The sequence below is a fragment of the Geotrypetes seraphini genome, chromosome 4, assembly GCF_902459505.1.
Source record: "Geotrypetes seraphini chromosome 4, aGeoSer1.1, whole genome shotgun sequence".
Classification (NCBI taxonomy): Eukaryota; Metazoa; Chordata; class Amphibia; order Gymnophiona; family Dermophiidae; genus Geotrypetes; species Geotrypetes seraphini.
Window position 1 is genome coordinate 235,137,596 of NC_047087.1, and position 20,482 is coordinate 235,158,077.

The 20,482-nt window shown below is 43.2% G+C and overlaps 1 protein-coding gene across 3 annotated transcripts in view; it reads left to right on the forward strand.

Annotated features, from left to right (window-relative positions):
• The window catches only part of TMEM273 (transmembrane protein 273), an 88,399-nt gene that overhangs the window by 59,648 nt on the left and 8,269 nt on the right, over positions 1–20,482 (forward strand). For 2 of the 3 annotated variants that reach the window (XM_033942303.1, XM_033942302.1), the window contains 3 exons: positions 1,443–1,669; positions 10,127–10,180; positions 13,186–13,296. In XM_033942303.1, the coding sequence (XP_033798194.1) occupies positions 1,615–1,669; positions 10,127–10,180; positions 13,186–13,296 (220 nt within the window). In that variant the 5' untranslated portion in view covers positions 1,443–1,614. The remainder of the gene's footprint in view (positions 1–1,442; positions 1,670–10,126; positions 10,181–13,185; positions 13,297–20,482) is intronic. The other variant, XM_033942305.1, reaches the window with a different exon arrangement.

The window sequence follows — 20,482 nt, forward strand, 5'->3', positions numbered from 1 at the left end:
TAGAATATAATTTTGATTGAATTTAAGTGCTGTTAAAATGTAAAATGTCTGTATAATATATTGCACTTGCCTTTAAAATGAATGTTGTGAGAAGCAAAGAAAACTGCCTTTCATCATGCTTGGTAGGACTTAAACATGGAGAGAAGGTGTCCCAGGCTGGCTCAATCTAACTAGGAAAAGAGAAGACCAGAGAGAGCCTAGAGAATACTGACAATCCAGCTGAATCTAGCAGATGTCTGAAGACTTGAGCAGCTAGGAGATTAGAGAACCTGGACCATTTTTGGTTAGTTTTTTTTTGGGGGGAGGGGGGAAATATTTTTATTATAGAAACATTGCACAGAAGAATAGCACAAAGGTTTGGGTAAGTTGGAGCTGGAGGCTAGCATAAAATATCAGGAGAGTAGCCTTCTAGGATGTACCAGAGGAGAACAGTATTATCCTTGTCTGTTAGAAATTTATTGTGTATGTTTTACTGTATCTCACGCAGAATTGTTGGATGTTGCGGGTAATACATTTTTAAATAAATAAACAATAGTGGAGACATGACTGTAATTTGAGCTATTTTGATTTTTTTCCCTCCTTTATTTCTGCCTATGGTTGCAAATCAATTGGGGGAATTTCAATAGTAAAAGGGTTTTCTTAAGTACAAGAAAAACTGGGATCCTTTTACGAATCTGCGTTAGGATATTAACTCATGGAATAGTGCACGCTACATTGCCATGCACGCTAGATGCTAACACCAGCATTGAGCTGGCGTTAGTTCTAGCCGTGTAGCATGCGGTAATATCCTACGAGCGCTAAAAACACTAGCACACCTTAGTAAAAGGAGCCCACTGTTTTGGATCTCTCTCATCTTGCCCTACCAGCATCCAGTAATATTATTATTTCACTATAACTCTTCCAGAGGGGAACACCCCCCTCCCTCCATGGGACATGGGTTAATCCAGAAAAAGATCAATGATTCAGAAGGGTATGTTTTCAGAAGTCAATAGCTTCTTATATCTTAGAAGTGGTCACATTCATTCTCTTTCCAGAAGAAACTTGGATCATATTGATATGTAGGGAAAGTTGTACTGACATTGTCATATTGGTTATATGATTTAATGAAATTTGCTTTGTCTCCTGTAACAGTGGTTTCCTTCTAGCTAGCTGGATGTTTAGAATATTCCTAATAAATATGCATATGATATATTTGCATACATTGGAGGTGGTGTGTGCAAATACAGTGTGTGCAGCAACCAAAAAAAAAAATTATATATATATATATATCTGCAGTAACAAGCTAGGGGGTGCCCAAGGACCAGTTTGAGCACCACTATTCTGTAACACAAACATTTGTGCAGCTGGATGAGAAACAATGGAGCATTAACAAGCATTATTAATGATCAGGGATCATTCTCAGCAGTTTAGCCATCATTTCAATGTTTTTTTGTTTTCGAAAGGAAATACTGCAAGAATGTCAAGCTGAAAACAGACAAGGGAGCAGAATGTGTGTCGAAGAAATGTTTCAGGAAGCGGCTGCTGTTTCCTAACACAAACCATGTGATCTGCGATGACTTTTGTGCTCTTAAAAACATCCCTGGTGTGAAAGTGATTCAATAGTTGGAACAGAAAATGACCTTGATGTTGGCCTGGATCCCAATATTAATATCCTTTCTTCTTTGCCTTGGTAAGTGCTTTTTTTTTTTTTTTTGCAAAACATTTTCATTTTACATGTGCTCAGATATGAAATAGTTTCTATTAATCTCTTGATGACATCCTACAAGCCTGCAGTTTTCAAAATAACCTACTATGGTTGAGCAATGAAAAGGCTGAATGATATAAGCTAGTGTGTCGCTTCTCTACACCTGCATGTTATATGCTAGGGCCAGAAGAGGTGTTCTGAGAGAACTTCCAGAGAGGAAGAAAACTCCATTGGTAGTACTTTACCTGTTGCTTTTAAACTTGGAAAAAGTTAGACTTAATAGATAATCTCAGTGTCCTTTTAAAATACTTTGCTCTTTAGCAAAGGCATTTTAGGGAATAGTGTTATGTTAACATTTTGGGGCTGATTCTATAAACGGGCGTCCCGATTGTAGGTGGCAGTAGGTGTCCTACCACCATACGCCAGCCAATTGGAATGCACGTTAAAAAAAAAGAAAAAAAAAACCCCCAGAGGCAAGACATCTACACTGTAGGTGTTTGTCGCGGATCTAGGGAGACACATAGGGACACGTAAGCTCGCCCAAGGTGGGCGCGGGTGTGGTTTCACCTGGAAGTGATCTTGGGTAAGCTTAAGCAGCCCTAGGCATCTCCCTAGGGCCATGACAGAGGCCTGAAATGTTAAAAGTAGACACAGCTGACTGAGCTGATTGCGGCAAGAAAATCTTCAATCAGCTGAGCCAGCAGGCCTCCCCGAAGCTGCAAGTAGTAAGTCATTCTTCTACAGAGGTACGAGGGGTGTCGAGGTGGGCTTAGGAGTGCAGGGTGGGTTGGCTGGAGGTTTGAGGGATGTTGAGGGGGGTTGAGGCCGGAGGGAGCGGACATCCATTTTGCCAGTCTTTAATGGGAGGATTTAGGGGATTGAAAGGACCGGAAGCAGGAGGCAGTGGGCATCCCTCCTGCCGATTTTGGGGGGGTACTTGTCGGGGGCTCCTTGCTGCAGCTGAGCAAGTTGTTATTATGGATAGAAAACAGTATTTGAAGAGCCTAAATACAAATGCTAGAAACCTAAAAAAAATATAAGATGGGCCTAAGGGGCTCATTTTCAAGAGAGAAAAAACATCTAAAAATGGCATAAAGTGGTATTTGGATGTTTTATTTGCTAAAATGTCCAAATTGCCATTTTTGAAACACATTGTTCAGATAGTTTTCTATATTGTTTCTGACACAGTGGCATACCTTGCTTGGCTGCAACCCAGAGCAAAGCTCCCTCTTCTCCAGGTGGAGCACCCCCTCCTCCAGGCAGTGTGTGTGTGTGTGTGTGTGGGGGGGGGGAATGTTTGGTGCTGTCACAGAGCCTCAGTCTGCGTGCATATGGCTGTCTGCTCTGCTGGTTCGCTGCCCTAGAACAGGAAGTTGATGTCAGAAGAGAAGTGGACCCGTGGTTTCTCTATGCATTCCTTTACTGCTTGCACCCAGTATATGTATGTGTGTGTGTGTGTGGGGGGGGGGGAGTATGTGCTGGTGTGCGCTAGATAAGGGGTTGTCACAGGTATAGGGTGGGTAAGCAGTGGTCAGTGAAGTTGGGTTACCAGATTTCCTCTTTAAAAAAAGAGGACACTTGGCCCTGACCTAGTCTGCACCAACCCTGCCACATTCCGTCCACCCCAGCCCCACCCCGCTCTACCCCCATCCCTGGCCCTACACCTCGTGCCTCTTTCCCCGAGCTCAGAGCCATATCTGGAGGACCTCAATGTATGCGTGGACGTCGGCGCATGTGCAGAGGCCCTCTTGACGTGTCTCTGAGCTCGGGGCCCAGACAAACTGCTGGGTTTTGGAAATTCCTCCGGGCACCCGGACATCTGGTAACCCTAATGTGAAGCGCAGTGCATGCGCTATGTGGTATGTGGTGATTGAGGCAGGGCATGTTTGGTGGATGAAAGGAGGTATGGGTACTGTGAAAGTGAGTGGGTATGTTGTATTTTGGGTGAAGGGGTATAGCAAATGTGTGGTAGATCAGCACATACATTTTTTTTGGGGGGGTGGGGTAATATATGAGGTCTGTTGTGAGAGCGAGTACATTGGGTTCTTGTGTGTGAGGGGTGTGTGTGGTGGATAGAAAGCAGTGTGTGAACTGTGTGTTGATGAAGAAGATGTTCAGTATGCTATAGGTGAATAGGACAGACAGTGTATTGTGGATGAGGAGGTTTCATAATTGTGTGGTGGATGAGCAGCAGTGTGTGGAGTATGCATTGAGTGGAGAGTCTGTGTGTGTGAGAGGTTATGTGGGGTTTGTAGTGGATGACAAGTGTGTGAGGAGTGGTGCTCAGCAGTGGGAAGTGTGCAAGGGATGGTGTATAAGGAATGTGGTGGTGATTATCATGTGTGCTTGCTGGGAGTGTGGGGGAAGTTTGCGGTGGGGAGGAGCAAAATGTGGAGAGTGTGATGGCTGAGGAGGGGTGTGTATAATGTGCGATATCTGAGGAGGAGTCTCAAGAGTGTACAGTGTGAGAGAGTGGGTATGGGGTAGGGGTATGCATGACCAGAGAAAGTTTGATTTGCACTCATTTAATACACAATATTCCTGATTTGGGAGCATTTTGTATGTTTCTGATCCAGTGGCATAGACTGTCACCTCGGGCAGAGCACCCCCCTCCTCCTGGCAGTGTGTGTGTGGGGGGGGGAGGAAGGGGTGCTGTCGCAGAACCATGATCTGAGTGCTTACGGCTGTCGACTCTGCTGGGTATCAGCCCCAGAACTGGAAGCGGATGTCAGAAAAGAAGCAAACTTACAGCTTCTCTGTGCATTCCTTTACTGCCTGCACCCAGGATGGACCACACCTACCACCCTGCCCTTAGTACTCCTCTGTTTTGATCTATTTATTTTTAGGCACGCATGTTAATTTATAGGCATACATATGCTCGAGTAATTTGCAGGCACTAAATTTTTAGGTGCCCAAATGATCAGAATACGCATTCAAGAAAAACCCTTGATATTCTGACTGTGGAAAGCCAGCGACGATACTGGACATTCAATGCGGTGACTGGTTTTGAATGTCTAGTCTATTTTTGGCCAGCTGAAATAGGCAGCTAGGACAATTCAGCAGCTAGCCAGTTAAGTCTTAATGGCCCAAAATAGACCACCCTTTTGGGCAGCTTTATTTGGCTGCCAAACTTAGCCGGCGAGCCACTGAATATTGGCCGTGAATATAGCCGGTCACTGGTCAATCTGCTAAGCCAGATATTCAGCAAGAGTTAGCCAGCTATCTATGCTGAATATCTCCGGATAGCCAGCTATGAACTATTTAGCTAACCAGAAGCCAGCTCTGAATATCAGCACCATAGTATGCAGGGTATTACAGGAGCGTGGCGGGTCAGTAACAGTGTATGGCGGTGATTCATACACCTGTCCTGGTGGAACCCCAGCCAATCAGTTATCAAGATATCCACAATGAATATTCAAGAGCCATTTGCATATACTACCTCCTTGATATGCATATCATGCATATTCATTGCGGATATCTTGAAATTCTGACGGGCTGCGGTTACCCCAGAACAGGTTTGGGAACCCATGGTACATGGAATATGTAGTATATGTGGGGGTGGTATGGGGTATGTGGAGGGTGAGGGTGTGTGGGATGTGGGATGTTTGGCAGGTAAGGAGTAGTGTGTATTATGTGATGGAGTGTGTGCACTGTGTTATTGGTAAGGGTGGTATTCAGGTTTGTGTGAGGGTCTTAGGGTCACATTGCAGATGAGGAATTTTGTGTGGGTATGTGATGGATAAAGAGTCCATGTGTACTATGTATTAGCTAATGTATGGTGGATGAGGGGTATGCGGGATTGTGGAGAGTGAGGAGTAGTCTCAAGTATGTGTGGGGATACGAGCAGGTATATGCATTATGGTGGGAGAAGGGTGCCACTCTGGTGGGTGGGGAGTGTAGTTTGCAGTGGTTAAGAAATGGCATGTGGAGTGGATGAAGGGTGTGTAGAATGAGTGGTGGGTGACAGAGCTGATGTGGGGTGGCTGATGGGTGAAAGGATTTTGGCTTATATGTTTATTGAAAGTTTTAACCACATTTCAGTTTATCAATAGCACGGTGTTAAATGAGAGTGGATCTAGAGTGTATGATTAGAGGCAAGTTACCGTAAGGTGAATCAGGATCACCAGGCTGTCAGTTTAATACATAGAAACATAGAAACATGATGGCAGATAAAGGCCAAATGGCCCATCCAGTCTGCCCATCCACAGTAACCATTATCTCTTCCTCTCTCTAAGAGATCCCACAGTCTCGGTCTCCACCACCTCTTCCGGGAGATTGTTCTACGCATCTACTACCCTTTCTGAAAAAAAGTATTGCCTTAGATTACGCCTATCACCTCTTAACTTCATCCTATGCCCTCTCATTCCAGAGCTTCCTTTCAAATGAAAGAGACTCGACTCATGCGCATTTACACCACGTAGGTATTTAAATGTCTCTATCATATATCCCCTTTCCTCCAAAATATACAAATTGAGATCTTTAAGTCAGTCCCCATACGCCTTATGACGAAGGCCACACACCATTTTAGTAGCCTTCGTCTGGACCTACTCCATCCTTTTTTTATATCTTTTTGAAGGTGCGGTCTCCAGAATTGTACACGATATTCTAAATGAGGTCTCACAAGAGTCTTTTATAGATATGAAGCAACAGTAATTTGACATCAGCAGATCCGGTGACTCTTTGTCAGGGGTTTGGAAGACTCCACTGGCACTCAGAAATACATTGATGCACTGGATGATGGAGGTAGGGCATGGGACAGTGAGTGTTCATGCACAGGCCACCAATGCAATCATTCAGGACAGTTTTATGACTATTATCATTCTTTCTTGCTCACTCTTTATAGGGTTACCATATTTTGTGTTGTAAAATCCCCGACGCATGGCCGCACACTGTCCCGCCCCAGCCCTGCCCCATTCTGCCTCCAGCCCTGCCCCCAGAAACTTTGATTTTTTTTAATTTCTGACTTCCGTGCCGCATCCGAGAGCCTCCAAGCATGCGCGGACGTATGTGACATCATCCACGCATACTCAGAGTCTCTCCCTTCGCGGCCAGAGCTTTCCAAAACCTGGACAAACTGCTGTGTTTTGGAAAGTCCATCTAAAAAGAGGACATATCCACGTTTTCCTGGACATCTGGTAACTGTAATTCTTTATATAAGTTCTAGCAAATTTTATCATGGCTGCAGAAGCACCACATCTTTTGAGGAAAACTAGAAAGCCGGCAGGGTCGACAAAGGACCCTTTCCTCCTTCCCCCCAAGGAGCCATGCTAAAATCTGTTTCCAGGCCTACACTCACTGTGATAACATGGTATACCCTCCCCTAGAGAGGGGGGGAGAGTACCTCTCTTATTTCCCTTTCTGATGACCCTGCCCATAGAAAAACACTAGCAATGAGAGCTTATAAGCATGCATTTGATTCTTTTGTATGTCTTAAAAATGTTAGTGTATGCAAAATTGGTTGTATGTGCAACCTACGCTGTGCAAAAGCATTAACCCATGTAGAAAAATTATTAGAATAAATGAGTGAAATGATAAAAATCAAGAAAATAAGTTGAAAATGAAGCATAATTTTTTGCTTGTGCACATGCCTAACAAACTCTTTAGAAAATAGGTCCAGAAGGATAAGACTTCTCATTCAATTTATATCTAGAAGAGCATTTTGGTCCCCAATTCATTTACATAAATTAGATAGTTCAAAGTCGGGAGTGTACGTCTTAGGAATCCAGACGGAGACTATGTGGAAAAGGATTCGGAAAAAGCCCAACTATTAAATGAATACTTCTGCTCAGTCTTCACCCGAGAAGCGCCGGGGCTCGGCCCTCAGCTACAGACAAGGGTTGGCTCAGTTGACCCGTTTAGTAACTTTGAGTTTACGCCCAGCAGTGTCTACGGTGAGCTGTCAAAGCTCAAGGTTAATAAAGCAATGGGGCTGGACAACCTGCACCCCAGGGTGCTTAGGGAGCTGAGTGATGTCTTGGCAGAGCCACTGTCCGCGCTCTTCAACCTCTCCCTTAGTACAGGCAGCGTCCCGTTGGACTGGAGGACGGCTAACGTCATTCCACTCCACAAGAAAGGCTCAAAGATAGAGACAGCAAACTACAGACCAGTGAGTCTAACATCGATAGTGAGCAAACTAATGGAAACTCTAATCAAACACCAATTGGATAAGATCCTGGATGAGGAGAATCTACGGGATCCCCGACAACATGGATTTACTAAGGGGAGATCATGCCAATCCAACCTGATCAGCTTCTTTGATTGGGTGACGGGGAAGCTGGATATTGGGGAGTCCCTGGACATCGTGTACCTGGACTTTAGCAAAGCATTCGATAGTGTACCACACCGCAGATTGCTGAGCAAGATGAGTTCTATAGGATTAGGTGACACATTGACGCAATGGGTTGGGAACTGGCTTGGAGGTAGGCTTCAAAGGGTGGTGGTGAACGGCACCCCCTCCGAAATGACGGAGTGCCACAGGGCTCGGTCTTGGGCCCAATCCTATTCAACATCTTTATAAGGGACTTGGCAGAAGGGCTTCGAGGTAAAATAACATTATTCGCCGATGACGCCAAACTAAGTAATGTAGTGGGCAAACGCACAACAGACGAAGATTCAATGCCCGACAACATGATGCATGACCTACTCCTACTGGAGCGATGGTCTAGGACATGGCAACTCAACTTCAATGCCAAAAAATGCAAAGTTATGCACCTGGGCAGCCAAAATCCATGCAAGTCTTATACCCTTAATGGCGAGATCTAGCAAAAACAGTAGCAGAACGAGACTTGGGGGTAATCGTCAGTGAGGACATGAAGTCTGCCAATCAAGTGGAGCAGGCTTCGTCCAAGGCAAGACAAATCATGGGCTGCATACGAAGGGGTTTCGTCAGTCGTAAGGCGGAAGTCATTATGCCATTGTATAGATCCATAGTGAGGCCCCACCTGGAATACTGTGTGCAATTCTGGAGGCCGCATTATCGCAAGGATGTGCTGAGACTGGAGTCGGTGCAGAGAATGGCCACCCGGATGGTCTCGAGACTCAAGGATCTTCCATACGAAGAACGGCTTGACAAATTACAGCTATACTCGCTCGAGGAGCGCAGAGAGAGGGGAGACATGATCGAGACGTTCAAGTATCTTACGGGCTGCATCGAGGCGGAGGAAGATATCTTCTTTTTCAAGGGTCCCACGACAACAAGAGGGCATCCGTGGAAAATCAGGGGCAGGAAACTACGAGGTGACACCAGGAAATTCTTTTTCACTGAAAGAGTGGTTGATCGCTGGAATAGTCTTCCACTACAGGTGATTGAGGTCAGCAGCGTGCCTGATTTTAAGGCCAAATGGGATCTATTCACAGGGCAAAGGTAGGGGAGGGTCATTAGGGTGGGCAGACTAGATGGGCCGTGGCTCTTATCTGCCGTCTATTTCTATGTTTCTAAAGTCTAATAGATGCTGGCACTATCATCTTGAAGCTGGGACTATGGATCATTTATGATACTATTGTCCCTTGATACTTAAATTTGGAGGTCCATATGGGATCAAGTGAACAACATATTGGAAAATCCAGTGGCATTAACATATGATACCATTTTATTTGGTACGTTGATGAGAGCTAAAAGCCAAATATCTAATAGAAATAACAAACTTCTATTTAGAATGACAGGGGTTGCCATACAGCTCAGTTTAAGGAACGGGAAGAATTGGGATCGATTAAGTTACAATTTTTGGTGGGAATCGCTGTGTTGCATTTTTAAAATGGAACGTTTCATGGCTATACAGCAAGGGCATTACAGAATGTTTATGGATGTTTGGGAGCCATTGGCAAAATTTTGTAAGGAAGAATATTTGATTTGATTTTATAGGCTTGTAAACATACACATCCAGGTAGGGTTGGGGGGTGGGGGAAGGGAGTTGCATTGGAACATGATTCAGGGTATATATGGATAGTTTCTTGTGGGTTTTATTTTATTTGAGTATTGGGTGGGAGGGTGGGGGAAAATTTAATTGTATGTTAATGTCTGAAAGTTTATTGTGCTTGTCTTGCGATATTTTATGTATATGAATTATTTGTTGCACAATTGTAGTTTGAAAATCTAATAAAGATATATATATATATATATATATATATATATATATATAAAGAGGAATAGATAGACATACGGTAGATACAGCATCTGCATAGTGCTACAAGTTTGTTTGGTAGCACTACATAAACTATAACAAAAACTCAATTTTGTGGCTTTTATCAACCTATCACTAAATATGTGCTCAAAGAATTCCTGTGTGTCTACAAATGATAGCTAAGAGTTGCAATCCAGTGATATAAAAAAAGCAATGTTCTAGAATTAAAGAGGATGGGGATTTCTTTTCTCATTTACTGCATGTAAGTCAGTTTCATGTCTGACACCAAAACACTTTAATTAGAAGGTAAATTTTGTTTTAGCAGATTTCCTGAGGGCAGATGGTTCTGCTACTGAAACAAATGAGGAGAAGATTGGTGAGCAGATTGAACGACATCTTTGTGGGGTGAACCTATGATTAATCACATGACAGCAGGAGAGCAGTTTAAAATAAAGTCAGAGTTAATCCTATCATTCAAACTAGCTGGTATTAAGTAAGACATTTACTTAATGGACCACACTAGATATAATTTGAACTCCTGTTTCTCTTGTTTGTGTGGGATGTGGATTTTTAGATTTATTACTTTTTCCCAATCTGAGCTTAAGGTGAGTTATATTCAGAAACAGGAACTATTTCCAGTGTTGAATCTAATTGGCAACCTCACCCTTTCTGCACATCCAGATGTGCAGGGTCCTTTTTCATTTTGGATATATTAAGAACAAAGGTTACAGCGGGAACTTTTATAAAAGTCTTCATTTGATGCTCAAATTCAGGGTTTAAATAAGTATGAAAAACACCCAGCAAGAAGGAATAGGAAGCAGCAGGAGTTTGTGTGTCAGCTCCTGTGTCAGTAAAAAAAACCATTGTAATGTTGTGTAGTAACTAGGGCTAGATTCACTAACCTGTCAATCGTACCCGATCCTTTGCCGATTCGTGGCAGGCTGATTGATCCATAACGGGTCAGTATTTAAATGGGGGCAATCGGAGGAATGTCCACCCCCTCCGACCACACGGATCGCTAGTGAGCAATCCTGAAGCATGCACAGACCATCTTATTTACCTGTAGAGCAGGGGTAGGGAACTCCGGTCCTCGAGAGCCGTATTCCAGTCGGGTTTTCAGGATTTCCCCATTGAATATGCATTGAAAGCAGTGCATGCAAATAGATCTCATGCATATTCATTGGGGAGATCCTGAAAACCCGACTGGAATACAGCTCTCGAGGACCGGAGTTCCCTACCCCTGCTGTAGATGGTCTGCGTATGCTTATAAAAGCAGCAATTTTTTTTCTCTTTTAACTTCACTTTTGAGCTCGTGGTTTTAACCCATTTTAAACCTGCGGGTTAAAACCACGGGCTTGCACTGCGGGGAAGGTCAGGAGAGTAGGGGCTGAGAGCAGGAGATCAGGGCAGAGAGCAGGGCGGCAGAAGGCAGGGCAGTCGGAAAGGACCTGAGCGACTGGTCCTCAGCAGTCGCTTATTTTTGATCGGTCAGCCCAGTCGGTGTCCCTCATTTTTATTAGTGAATCGCCGCCTGCCTACATTTGAATGCCGTTCCCCCCTCATTTGCATGCGCAGATCGGAGGATGATTGGGACAGAGTTAGTGAATTGGTTTGGAGGAAAAATAGGTCGCATACAGGTCGCTAAGTGTTTGGGACTTGATCGGTGGGCTTAATGAATCTAGCCCTAAGGCCTAGATTCACTAACCTTACTAATCCGTGGGTGATCCGATCCGATAAGTAGCTGGGCGACCGATTCACAACGAGTCTTCATGCAAATTGACGCAATCGGAGGCACACCCCACACTGACCACACGGATCGCTGAAGAGCGATCCCGACGCATGCGCAGATCGCACAAGCAAGGCCAAAAAGGGGGGGGGGGGTTAACAGCAAAGGCCCTGCTGCTCCAAGAAAACCCCCCAAAACATGCTGCTGTTCCTGGACTGTTGCTTTGACTTAACCCGCAGGTTAAAACCAGGAAGGAGCGACCTCGTCCTCCCCAAAGCCCCCGATGAACGAGACAAGGACCAGTCCTGCTTTTTCAGCTTGCGCCCAAATCAAAGAACTGCTATGCTGTTCAGCCACGGAAATCTCTACCTCCTGTCCCCTCCTTCCCCCCCCACCCCCCCCGACAGAATAACTGGAGAGAAATCCAGACACGGCTCTCCATTCTGTCCTCCTTGAGTGCTTGAGACACTTCCTGGTTACCTTGGTAGTGTTTTATTGACAGGGCTCAGCAATGCCTCATCACGGTCCAGCTAAAATTCCTGCACTCTTCGCTGCTTCTGCTCAAGCCCGTGTTTTTAACCCGCAGGTGGCAGTGGTTAAAGCTACAGCCTCAGCATCCTGAGGTTGTGGGCTCAAACCCACACTGCTCCTTGTGACCCTGGGTATGTCATTTAATACCCCCATTGCACCAGGTACATTAGATAGATTGTGAGCCCACTGGGACAGACAAATGCTTGAGTACCTTAGCAGATAAAGACAGATTGTTCACCCTCTCCAAAGTAGGGAGAACGAGAGGGCACTCTCTAAATTTGAAAGGGGATAGATTCCATACAAACCCAGAGAGTGGTGGAAAACTGGAATGCTCTTCCGGAGTCTGTTATAGGGATTCAAGACAAAGTTGGACAACTTCCTGCTAAACCAGAACGTACGCAGGTGAGGCTGGACTCATTTAGAGCACTGGTCTTTGACCTGGGGGCAGCCGCATGAGCGGACTGCTGGGCACGATGGACCACTGGTCTGACCCAGCAGTGGCAATTCTTATGTTCTTACCTGAATATATTAATGTAAACCGTTCTGAGCTCCCCCGGGAGAACAGCATAGAAAATTGAATAAATAAATACTATCCAGGTAGCCTACTGTATACTCCATTCAATGGGAATCTACATCTATGACATAAAGAAGATAATGTAAGTTAACATCTTAGTTACTGAAAGGAGTAAGGAGAATATACATTAACCGTAAATAAGTTGGAACTGCTTGTACTGTGTAACTGTTCAAGGGAAGCGCCTCTTTCATCCACTGAGAGAGTAAAGCTTAATTTTGGAGTTTAAACATCTGGTGTGGTCTACCTTTTATTAGAGTGAGTGGACAGTCTGATACAAGCTTGCAAAAGCCCCCCAGCTTTAAAGTTGGTCCCAGCCCTGGTCCTGAACAAATAAATTCTTTATGTACCACTTCTGCCACCATCTGGGCAGGTGTAGGCAATTGCCTAGCATCCTTTAAAAAAAAAAAAAAAATTGGTCTTACATATGTAATTCACCTTGAGCTACCACTGAAAAAGATGTGAGTTAAAATAAATAAATTTACTTTTGGTGTATTTTAATATGTGGTTCCATTAACATAACCTGAGTATGACAATTTTGGTTTTTTTTCAGAAATCAAGTATGTTGTCATTGGGTCATGCATAGGAACAATTTTGGCTATAGCTTTTATAGCAGTGAAATTGTATATGATTAGAAAGCACATGTTGGATAATGAATTGTCAGGTAAGAAATGTTTTACATCATTTATAGAGTAATGTTTATAGTTCTGCTGGGTCACCCTTATAGTTAACTTGCATATAGTATTGAAATGAGTCAGTAAATCAGGATGATAGAAACACAAATGAAAGACAGGTAAAGAAGGGTGACAAGACTTTCATTGTCAGAGGTGTTAGCAAAATTAAGAAGGACGGTGGGGGTGGGGTGGTGGGGAGGGCTAATGTAAAATTGAAAAGTGATGAGGAAGTAACCAAAGGTTGTGGAGAGAAACTAGGAAAAAGCAGACATGCTAAAGAAATACTCCTGATTAGCATTTACTGAAGAGTTGGGAGAAGAACCACTGATCAAGGAGAATGGAGTAAACTGAAAACCTATCTTTTTGATATTGAAACATAGAAACATGATGGCAGATAAAGGCCAAATGGCCCATCCAGTCTGCCCATCCACAGTAACCATTATCTCTCTAAGAGATCCCAGGCGCCTATCCCAGACTTTCTTGAATTCAGACATGGTCTCTGTCGCCACCTTTTTTCCGGGAAACTGTTCCATGCATCTACCACCCTTTCTGTAAAAAAGTATTTCCTTTGATTACTCTGGAGCTTATCACTTCTTAACTTCATCCTATGCCCTCTCGTTCCAGAGCTTCCTTTCAAATGAAAGAGACTCAACTCATGCACATTTATGCCACCTAGGTATTTAAACATCTCTATCATATCTCCCCTCTCCTGCCTTTCCTCTAAAGCAGTGGTCTCAAACTCGCGGCCCGGGGACCACATGCGGCCCTCCAAGTACTATTTTGAGGCCCTTGGTATGTTTATCATAATCAGAAAAGTAAAATAAAACAGTTTCTTGATCATATGTCTCTTTAGCTATAAATGACAATATTATTAAGAAGACTTAGCTAAAAGGAAAGCTTTATAAACTATAAAGAGTTTTACCTCATGCAAAATTGTCATTTCTTTAATAAGACATTAACTATTTTTTCTGTGGCCCTCCAAGTACTTACAAATCCAAAATGTGGCCCTGCAAAGGGTTTGAGTTTGAGACCACTGCTCTAAAGTATACATTTTGAGATCTATAACACTACTCCCCACTGCCCACCAACCCAGCCAGCTGATTAACCGTACCCCATGACATCCTGTTTGTCTGTCTTGTCTGTTTAGATTGTAAGCTCATTCAAGCAGGCACTGTCATATTCTGTGTGACTCTGTACAACGCTGGGTACGTCTGGTAATGCTATAGAAATAATAATAGTAATAAGAAAGTAATGGAATTGGGTGGGATTCAATGTAGAATACTAAGGGCATTTAGACTATAGAACAGGGCTTTTCAACAGACTACTCGGGGCACAATTAGCCAGTCAGCTTTTCAAGATATCCTCCTTGCCATGCAACTTTTTCTCATGCTTATGCATTTTGGATAGCCTGAAAATATTACTGATTAGGTGTGCCTCGAGGACTGGGCTGAAACACACTTATGTAAACGCTCAGGCGGGAACACTTCAGGACCTGTTCACTTAAATCTCTGGAGATGATTGGCTCCATCAGGCCTATAAAAGGAAAGGCATGGACCCACTTTGCAAAGATGATAATACAGAGAAGATTGGATACTAAAGTCTAGTTAGACTCACTTCAGTGGTGAGATAGTTAATGGAGAGTCAGATTTTTTTTGGAATGGATGACAAAGAATTTGATTGAGGGATTATGTTGGATGTGATTTCCTTGAATTTCATTAAAGCATGTGATAAGGTGGGCAGCTTGGGGATAGACAACAGAGAGAGAGGGTAAATAGAATTTATGCTAACAAAAGACGGGTGATTAGTCGTTCTCAAACCTGTCCTGGGGGAAACACCAGTCAGTCGGGTTTTCAGGATATCTACAATAAATATTCATGAGTTTGATTTGCAAGTACTGCTTTCACTGTATGCAAATTCCCTCATGCATATTCAATGTGCATATCTAGAAAGTCTGACTGGCAGGACAGGTTTGGCACTGTGTTAAAGTATGATGATTCTAATAAGCAACATATGGGGTTAGATCCTATATATAGTGCAAGACATCACAACAACCATTTTGGAAAAAGCTCCTCAAGGGGCAGGAATGAGTGGGCTTTATTCCTGCCCCTAACAACCCCACTGAACCACCAGTGATAAAGATAGGCCCAGAGGGTCTACATCAGGGGCGTCAAAGTCCCTCCTCAAGGGCCGCAATCCAGTCGGGTTTTCAGCATTTCCCCAATGAATATGCATGAGATCTATTTGCATGCATTGCTTTCATTGTATGCTAATAGATTTCATGCATATTCATTGGGGAAATCCTGAAAACCCGACTGGATTGCGGCCATCGAGGAGGGACTTTGACACCCCTGGTCTACATGAATGGCTAAGGGGAGCAAGGGGCCACAGGCTGAGGGGAGGGAGAGGGAAAGCAGGGGCATTGTCAGGGTGTGTGGGGGGGGAGGCCATAAGATCTAATTTAAAAAGAAAGTTATGCAGGTCCCAGCCCGATATTCAGCCAGGGTTGCATAAGGTCCGGTGCCCAGATATGGCCCAACACTGAAAATTGGTGGCCAATTTAGATGGAGACGGTTAGAATTTTAAAAAAGCTGACCAGTGCTGGCTGAATTGATATTCTCCCTGGTGTACATTGTTGTGCTTTGGATTTAAACATAGAAAGCTCGCATGATTGTCAGCCCTTTGCTTCATTTGCATACATCCGTTTCTTCTTTTTTTATGTCCTTCAGTGTGGTAGATGTGACAGTGAAAACCAAGCTCATAGAGATTTTATCTGCTGCAGTCATGCAAAAATATATTTGATATGTGTGGCAAGGGAAATTTGCTTCTTTACCCAGCATCAGCAACTTTATCCACAGACTGTTAAATTCAGGAAATCCAGATAAGGTAGAAAATGCACACCAACACGCTGACTTCCTGAAGTTATACCATGTATAAGAAGCCATCTTAAAAAAAGCTTTTCTGCAAAGTAAAGCTTATTCTACATGCAGAAAAGGGGCTTTTCTAAAAATATAAAAAGCACCATGTATAATTATGTATGCTAACAATAACATCAAATTACAAAACAAAGGAGGACTGCAGGAACATACACCTTGTAAAAAACAATGAGCTACTCTCCAGTATATCCAGCATATATGCACAAATAATTTCATAGAAAAAGTGAAGGAAAAACTTAGGTGGAGGAAAAAAGCCCTCAGATGGCACAAAGAACCTTTTCTAATGCACCAAATGAAGCGAACTTAAACTCTTTAGCTCTACTTCACAACATGTCAAACTTAACTTGTCCATACAAACCAAAAAGGATTGACCCCAAGGAATCCATAGAGATAAGAGTCCAAGAGAAACAAAAAAACACTGTGGAGTGATGATGATCCTGAAATGGACTTTAATGAAAGAATCAAAGTTCCAAATATACAATAAAATAATCCACATGAAAAAATAGTAAATAATCCACATACAAATCAAATGGACCTAATCCGCTAGTAGCGCAGGACCCAACACGTTCTGCGTTTCGACAAGATGTCTTCTTCAGGGATGGTCCTTTTGATTTGTATGTGGATTATTTAGAATTTTTTTCATGTGGATTATTTTATTGTATATTTGGAACTTTGATTCTTTCATTTTAAAGTCCATTTCAGTATCATTGTCACTCCACAGTGTTTATTTTTGTTTCTCTTGGAAACTTAACTTGTCCACTACTTATTTACACCAGCAGTCAGAAAAAATAGAAGTACAAACAATGCCTATAATCATTCAACTGTTTGTGCTACATTGAACTGCTTATATTGCATTAAATAATATATTTGAAAAAGCACAGGATCCCCAGTTGCATTAAATGGCAATAAATAATTAATCTGAGAAAGCACAGGATTCCCCCAATGGTAGCCATCATTTCGTGGCTGTTTACAGTTCACAAGATCCATAAAAAAAAATACCTTCAGTATGTACCCAACATTGCTTTACTCAAAAACAGAACAACAACAACAAAAAAAACAACAGCTAAAGAATCTAAACAGCACGCATACCAGACACAAAAAACACTCTCACTTGTCAATATCTAGCGGTTAGATGCCACAGTATTTAAATCTGCAGTCAAAAAGCTTTATAGGCTATTTGCAACCTGACATCTTGAAAAGCTGGCACATAGCAGGTGCCAATATGTAGGATACGGGCTGTCTGGTGTGCCCTCATGTCATATTGTAATACACATGTAAGAGTATCCTCATTTTCAGATTGGCAAATATTCTATTGACACAAAGGGGCTGATTCTACAAACAGGCATCACGATTGTAGGTGGTGGTAGGCATCCTACTGCCGTCTGGCAGTCAGTCGAGATGCATGTTTTTAGAAAAACCTCAAGCGAGAAAGGTCACCTCCATTGTAGACGTCTGTCACAGGTCTACAGAAACACAAACAGACACTTAAGCTCGCCCAAGGCTGGGTTTAGGCTTGGTTTCACCCAGAAGAGGCCTTGGGCGAGTTTAAGCATCCCTATACATCTCCCTAGAGCTGTGACAGACGCCTGATATGTAGGCCTGAAAAATACTGGCCTATATTTCAGTCCTAAAAGTAGATGCCGCTGCCGGCTCAGCTGATCACAGCACTGGAATCTCCAATCAGCTGAGCCAGCAGGACTCCCCAAAACCATGGCTTTGGGGAGTCCTGCCAACTCAGCTGATGGGGGAAAGGGAAATATCCCTGATGCGATCAGCTAAGCCAACTGTGGCACAGGAACCCCCAAACACCCACATTTGCGATCGGTATGAAGGATGTCCACTCCCTCCTACCTAACATCCCCAACACCCCCACACACACATCTGGGATCGGCAGGAGGGATGCCCACTCCCTCCTGCCACCGGACCCCCTCAATCTCCCAAACCCATAACAACCCCAACACACCACCCTGACACACATACCCCCGAACCCCCATCCTACCTGAGACCCCCACGGGCGCCTCTCACCCTAACTATGTCACTGCCCACACCCATTCCCACATACTGTACATGCAGCAGGACTTAGCAATAATGGTGATGCTGTTGAGCAGAGCATGTAAGCATAGTGGGGCAGGAGAACTCCCAGAATTCTTGTTTGCTACCTAAGGCTCCTATCTGCACTTACGAGAACTATTGAAAGCATCTTTGTTTGTAAGATTTTGGGGGAAATTAATTATTAAGTCACAAATTTTGTAATTCACTGATTTGTACAGTCTCTTGCTTATGTAAACCACATTGATCTGGAAGGTTTTGTGGTATATGAATGTACTGTAATGTAATGTCTTCACAAATCTGATAGACTAAATCATGGCTCCTAACAAACTTTGTGAATTGAAACAGCATGTTCTAATGCATTAGGTACTAAACATCCCAAGCAAGACCCACCAATTCCCCAGAAAAAGGTTCAGGTCAAAGAATCCAGTGCTTCAACCATGACTAATGCAGCGCTTGACGAACTTTAAGAAATCGAGGGGTAGCTTGCTATTAACCATTCAGAGATTAAGGACTTCCAAGTGGAAATGTCAGTGCAGATTAATCAGATTAATCATTTCCAACAGCAACTAATGGAGATCAAAATGAGGATAGCTGTGTTGAAAGTAAAAGGTACTGCTGTGGAAACTAATGTGAAATCTATTCACTCGCTGCAGCAAGAAATAGAATTGCAATTCTAATCTTTCCATCTTTGACCCTTATTTATTATAATTGTAAAGCACTGTGATGTCATAGTCTGTTCAAAGTTGTTAAAACGAGGACTGCACACTGAACTCATTACTAGCATGATTAGCATGTTAAATGCTTCATGTGTGTTAAAAATTTTAATGCACGCTATTGGCAGGTCTCTTTCCTTCACCCCAGCCAACCAGAATTGCCCCATTTCTGACCTCTTGTATGAGGAAAGGCTGAAGAGGTTACGGCTCCAATTTTGAAAAGAGATAGCTGAGGGAGTATATGATAGTGCAGTGTCCCGCAAACATTTTGGCACCGCGACACACTAAACCTGATGCCGCAGCCGGAAGGCATCTGGAAGTGTGTGTACATTGGTGCGATGATGTCATATACACGCATGATGTCAATACATCGATGTCTGCATATAAATGGAGACCCTCCGGCTGCGACCCTGTACCTGTCACTTTGCCGGTGGGAGATCCTGAAGGAGGGGAGGTGCGGGGTTAGGAGGAGAGAAGCCGGTGAGGAGGAGAGTCGTTGGCACCGGCTGACTGCCTACAGGATGAGCCTCTTACTGTGAGAGGCATGTCTGGTAAGCAGTAAGCTGGGGCCGGCGCCTCTTCTCCTTGCTGGCGTCTCGCAGCACACCTGGAATCTGCTGTGGCACAACATTTACGATAAACTGTGATAGCGGTTTACAAAATCCTGAGTGGTGTAGAATGGGTAGACATGAATCGATTATTTATTCTTTCAAAAAGTACTAACCCCCTCTTTTACTAAGGTGCGCTATGCCTTTTAGCGCATGCTAAACACGTTCTAAACACTAACGCGTGCATGTTATCCTATGGACGCATTAGCGGTTAGCGCACACGTTGATTTAGAGTGCGCTAAAACACTTAGCGCACCTTAGTAAAAGAGGGCCTAAATTTAACTTTAATAACAAACTTATATATCGCAGATCTACAATTCTCTGAGGTTTACAATTTACATACATAAAATACATTAACAAAAAACATCATTTCTTTAAAATATCAAATATAAAATCTGTAATTCATATCAATAAACCCAAGTAATATAATATCACAGGAATGCATGAGTAAACAAATATGTAATTAAAGATTTTCTAAAATCATTCAAAGACTCAAGTGCATTCCATGACTGAGGTCCCCCAACCATAAAGGTTGAATCTCTTCACATATCCAATTTAATTTGCTTAAAATCTGGGACATCAAATAAACTTTGCTGCTAGAGAGCACTCAATGAAGTTACATGGTAATGCTTTTAAAATGATGTGGTAACAGCGATTAACGTATCTGGGTTTTAAACAGGTTTGGATAAATTCCTGGAGGAAAAGTTCATAATCTGCTATTGAGATAGAAATGGGGAAAGCCATTGCTGCTCCTCAGATTGGTAACATGAAGTCTTGCTATTATTTAGGATTCTGCCAAGTGTTTGTGACATGCTGGAAACAGGATACTGGACTAGATGGACCATCAGTCTGCCCCAGTATGGCTGTTCT